This window comes from Mus pahari, unplaced genomic scaffold (assembly GCF_900095145.1).
Source record: "Mus pahari unplaced genomic scaffold, PAHARI_EIJ_v1.1 scaffold_12358_1, whole genome shotgun sequence".
NCBI lineage: Eukaryota > Metazoa > Chordata > Mammalia > Rodentia > Muridae > Mus > Mus pahari.
The window spans coordinates 12,532-18,278 of record NW_018393821.1 but is presented as its reverse complement, the minus strand read 5'-3'; the positions used below and the strand labels follow the sequence as shown (position 1 = coordinate 18,278).

The 5,747-nt window shown below is 39.5% G+C and overlaps 1 protein-coding gene and 1 pseudogene across 1 annotated transcript; both read right to left on the bottom strand.

Annotated features, from left to right (window-relative positions):
• Positions 1-835: 835 nt before the first annotated feature.
• On the bottom strand, positions 836-1,811 carry LOC110315752 (annotated as a pseudogene).
• Positions 1,812-2,024: 213 nt separating this feature from the next.
• LOC110315751 (zinc finger protein 431-like) lies at positions 2,025-5,003 on the bottom strand (the record flags this gene model as incomplete). The annotated part of the gene is given in 5 exon segments (XM_029534773.1): positions 2,025-2,071; positions 2,074-2,151; positions 2,228-3,306; positions 4,636-4,696; positions 4,877-5,003. Coding segments are annotated over 5 exon segments (1,392 nt in total), but the record flags the coding sequence as incomplete, so codon positions are not given.
• Between the last annotated feature and the right edge of the window lie 744 nt (positions 5,004-5,747).

Genomic DNA, 5,747 nt, shown 5'->3' with positions numbered 1-5,747 from the left:
AGTTTACTCCCCAGAACACGTAGAGAAGGGACAGAGTGGGAGGGGGGATAATGAGTCGGGTTAGTGGGCTGGGGGTGTGGGCCATTGGCAGTGTGCAATTACACAATCAGCATGCATGAGTGTGATCCCCAGCACCATCCTAAGAAAGGAAGAGGCCAGTGACATAGTTCAGTGCCATGGTGCTGGCAGGCCGGGGATATGGCCTAGAGGATACAGGTGCTTGGCATGCAAAGGCCCTGGGTTTGATTCCAGACCCCCCTCAGTAACCACAATTACAATGCAAAGTCTGGAATGGTATGGTAGGACTAATGGCAATCTCTTGAACTCAAATGTAAACCTTCTGTTCCTTCCAAATAACACTTTACCCAAGATGGTTTTTCAGGGTGGAAGGTATAACATTTGCCATTAATAAGTACGTAGGAGCAGGCATGGTGACCCACGCCTGGAATCTCAGTATGTGGGAGGCAAAGACAAGAGCATTGCCTCTCTACAAAGAGGAGGTCTCTCCACAGTGAGGTCCAAGCCAGCCAGGGCAACATATAGAGATCCCATCAAAAAGAAAAAAAACAAATTATGCTAAGAATTTTTGATCTATGATTTAAAAACTCAAAGAAATCAAGTATTAAAATACCAGTGGTTCCTGTGTCAGGGCAAATGTCCCCTTCAAGTAATGTTTCCTTCACAATTAAGGTATCATGCATTAACCCTAACCATGCATATATATATATATATATATATATATATATATATATATATATATGCACACACACATACACACACACCCTTCTGAGAATTTACTGTGGAAAATAACCACAAATCATGATTTTTTTTCCTTTCAGTTAAGATGAAAAAATTGCTTCATTAGTTCACAGCTTGAGAGGGAATACAGCGGATGTAGTTCAGAGATAAGTCATGGTACAATCCTCTCTGAATCCCATGGTGTCCATAGACGTACTTCATGGTCTCCTGCATGGTAAGGCACTTCTCAAACTCTGGCAGGACTGCCCCTAACTCATTCTCTGATGGGTCACATCAAATGGGTAGGATATCGTCTGTGCTATTGCTCCAGCAACACTACCACAAAGGAGATTTATGTGAGTTTTCAAAACTAAGACATTGGGGTTGTCAGACGAAGATCGGTCAAGCAAGGCAGGAGCATAGGAAAGCCCAACACTCTTCAAGGTACCAAAGGTAAAAAAGGAGACCCCTGCATATGGAGCCATTCCTAATATAGTAGGCATCAGACCTCGGTAGAATCCAAGGAAACCTTCCTTGGCATAGATTGTCTTGAAGGCATGGATGATCCCTGAATAGGTGTGCTCTCCTTTCACTTGGAAGGCCAGGCGCACCCTGACCACATCAAGAGAGTAAGTGCAGATAACCGCTGTCATGACTGCCATGGATCCAGCCATTAATCTGTGCACATGACCAGAAACTCCCAGCTTTGTAGTAATGAACATTTTATAATGCTCAAAGGCCATGAACTGGATTGCACCGGTAGGGTGCAATCATCATTGCACCATTTCCTTTATATAGTTCAAGGTAGCCTTGCTTTTGGGGAACAGCACGCAGTGTGGAAAGTACCCCTAAGTGTTTGTAATGACGGTTGTGAGCTTGTAATAAAACCTTCACTTGGTCCAGGGGAGCAACTGTGGTTTTGGCGCAGCATCCAGCAATACCTCCGGCCAAGAAGGAATGCAGCCAGTAGAAGTCTTGCTGCGAGGTTGGGCCCCCACTCCCCGTACCCTGGGTGCAGGCTCGGCCACCGCCAGGGCCGCCGCAGGCCCCCAGGAAGCTCCCAGGACCGCCATTGGGACCAGCGCAACGTCCTGAGCCTCTGCTGCCAACTTAGAAAACACTGGGCAGCACCAAGGCTGGAGCTGGCTCTGACAGGAGCCCAGTATGTATTCTCTTATTCATTCCAAGATTATGATGGTGTGTAAATGCTTTACCACATCCATTAAATTTGTAAGGTTTTTCTTCATTTGATATGCAAAGGCTTTGCCACATTGATTATATTCATAGGGCTTCTCTCTCCAGTATGTGTTGTCATGTACTTGGAGATAACTTGATAGACAAAGGCTTTACCACATTGGTTACATTCATAGGGTTACTCTTTAGTATGTGCTCTTTTATGTAGTTGGAGGTTAACTGAGAATAGGATTTACCACATTGATTACCTTTGTGAGAATTCTCTCCAGTATGAATTTTCATGACTAAAGTTCACAACTAGAGATAAATGATTTACTACATTGCTTACATTCATAGGGTTTCTCTCCAGTATGTATTCTTTTATGTACTTGGAAATACCTTTGACTTGCAAAGGCTTTGCCACATTGATCACATTCATAGGGTTTCTCTCCAGTATGTGTTCTTTTATGTACTTGGACAGTACTATGATATCCAAGGGCTTTACCACATTGATCACATTAGTAAGGTTTCTCTCCAGTATGATTTCTTTGATGACTTTGAAATTCACCACAAGTGGCAAAATATTTACTACATTGCTTACATTTATAGGGTTTCTCTCCAGTATGTCTTCTTTTATGTACTTGCAGACTACTATGACATACAAAGGCTTTACCACATAGATTACATGTGTAAGGTTTCTCTCCAGTATGAGTTTTTTGATGACTTTGAAGTTGACCATGAGAGGAAAAGGCTTTACCACATTGATTACATTCATAGGGTTTCTCTCCAGTATGTGTTCTTTTATGTATTTGGAGAGTACTGTAATGTGAATAGGCTTCATCACATTGATTGCATTTGTAGCATTTCTCTCCAGTATGAGTTCTTTCATGTCTTTTAAGATCATTCTGACCTACGAATGCTTTACCACATTGATCACATTCACAGGACTTTTCTCTAGTATGTATTCTTTTATGTACTTGAAGAGTACTATGAAATGAAAAGGCTTTACCACATTGATCACATTTGTAAAGTTTCTCTCCAGTATGTGTAATTATATGCATTTTGAGATGACCATGTTGTACAAAGGCTTTACCACATTGATTACATTCATAGGATTTCTCTCCAGTATGTGTTCTTTTATGTATTTGGAGAGTACTGTAATGTGAANAGGCTTTATCACATTGATTGCATTTATAGCATTTCTCTCCAGTATGTATTATTTTATGCTTTTGGAGACTACTGTGATGTACAAAGGTTTCACCATACTGAATGCCTTTATAGGGTTTCTCTCCAGTATGAATTCTTTCATGCCTTGGAGGATAATTTTGACATGCAAAGGCTTTACCACACTGAGTATTTTCAGAGGGTTTCTCTCCAGTATGACTTCTTTCATGCCTGCAAAGATAATTGGAACATGTAAAAGATCATTGCCACATTCACTAACCTGATGAATATTTTTATCTGGAGGANTTAATTTTACAATTTGGTCTACTTGTAAAGAGGAATCACATCTTATGATTTTTATCACTTTGTTTATATTCATGGGTTCCCCTTCGTTATGGGTTGTTTTACATACCTGTAATGGTAAGAGTGTTATTGCTTGGCTCACATTTGTAGAATCTGTTTTCTCTGTGAGATTTTTTCACACAGTTGAAGGGAAATGGAAGGGCTCAGAGCATTACCACACTGAGTACATTCATAAATTTTCCTATATTGTTAAATACACTACATTTTCACACTACATTGGTGAACTAAACCAGGACAAAAAGAAAAGAAGTTCCACAATCCTACTGCTCATAGGGATTTTCTGCAGTGTGAGTTTATGGATATATTCCCACTGAGGTTGGAAAACCAACTAGTTACAAACTTGTACCACACTGAGAAAGTTTGCTCAAATGTGGACTACTACTTACATTTTAATTGTTCTGGGAGAGAGAGAGTTACATTGCTTATTTCAGTAGCCCTATGCTCACATGGCTTGTATCCATTGTGACACAGGATATACCTATTAAAAAAGGGATAACAAATGAAAGATTTCCACATTGCGTTCACGCAGTTTGGTTGTTTGTTCATATAGGAATTAGGGTTTCTCCTCAACAATGTTCTTGACTCTTATAAACTGCCCCTCTCACTTAAACTTAGCAATGTTACTATATAAATAGTCAGCTTTACTATGCAATATTTGTTTATTAGAAACATATACTTAGGGCTGGCGAGATGGCTTGGTTAAGAGTGCTGACTGCTCTTCCAAAGTTCCTGAGTTCAAATCCCAGCAACCACATGGTAGCTCACAACCATCCATAATGAAATCTGATGCCCTCATCCGGAGTGTCTGAAGACAGCTACAGTGTACTTACATGTAATAAATCAATAGAATCTTTAAAAAAAAAAAAAGAAACATATACTTATCACCTAATATATATCTTTGGCAAAATGTGAGTGGTATGAGACTAGATTGGCAGTTCTACAGAGTAGCTGCAATGTGGCTACGATTCAAATGGTAATCTCAGCTAAGGCATTGTTTCCTTGCCTTATCTTTCAGAGAAATGCCTTGAAAACACAAATCAGACACCTGACATTGAAGTACATGGATTTGTGAGAATTTTACAATCAATACACTTAAGAAGTACTTTTGGTTTATACTGTTGCTTTTCTTTAAATGGTCCAAGACACATTAAAATTTCTTCAGAAGCATATTCATACCAACTTGCACATGAAAATTACCTTTCATATCTTCTGGAACTTTGAGAATGTTCTTCAATATTATGGTGTTCCCAATTGTAGCCTAAAATATAGTATCAGAAAATTTATCCTATATTAGGCAAATTTAAGTTGCTATCTTTAGTAAACCTGATTTATTCACCTTCTTCATCCCCATTCTCAATTGAAATTTCAGAAAAGCATCAATAACAAAGAAATAGTTGTTCCCTTATTTGAAAATGTTAAGGTAAATTTACCGTCTTACCTACAGCATTCAGATTCCTGTAGGTCTCCAGCATGACATCTTTGTAGAGATTCTTCTGTGAAGGATTCAGCAAAGCCCATTCTTCTCGAGTAAAGTTCACATGCACATCATCATAGGTCAATACATCCTAAAATATGCCATACATATGTACAACAGAAACCATGATAGCAACATCACTGTAAATGTATGCTTCATTGTCAATATATCTGTATGATTCTGGTGTTTCCCCCACTTATTTCATGACCAAGAAGTTCTAACGTAATCACCAAGTCATCTTAGAAGGAAACTGAGTAACAATGTTCACTTCTGTCATTTCTTTGCTCTTTGAATAGGATACAGACTTGCAAGAGAAATGCTAACTAACAGAGAGAGGAGAGGGAGAGGGAGAGGGAGAGGGGGAGAGAGGGAGAGAGGGAGAGAGAGAGAGAGAGAGAGAGGGGGGGGGCAATACTGAGCACATGTCAGAGAAAGTATATGAACAATTACTAACTACAAAAAATGATGGGCAAGCTGAGCATAGTGGTTAATGCCTTTAATCTCAGCTCTTGCGAGGCAGATGCAGGTACATATTAAGACCCTGCTCCTTTTAATAATCAATCAAACAAACAAGAAAGATAGAAAGAACTCAGAGGTTTTAACTCAAGTTCCTACAAAGAATTATACATTCATTCCAGTTCTCTCTATTCATCTTTCAGAATCCTGAAGAGTCTCAATGTAATCTATAACAGTAACAAGATCTTACTAAAAGAGGATGCATCTTAAAACAGATACAAATTGACAGATGAAAATATTGGCCATGGGCTGGTGAGATGGCTCAGTGGGTAAGAGCACCGGACTGCTCTTCCAAAGGTCTGGAGTTCAAATCCCAGCA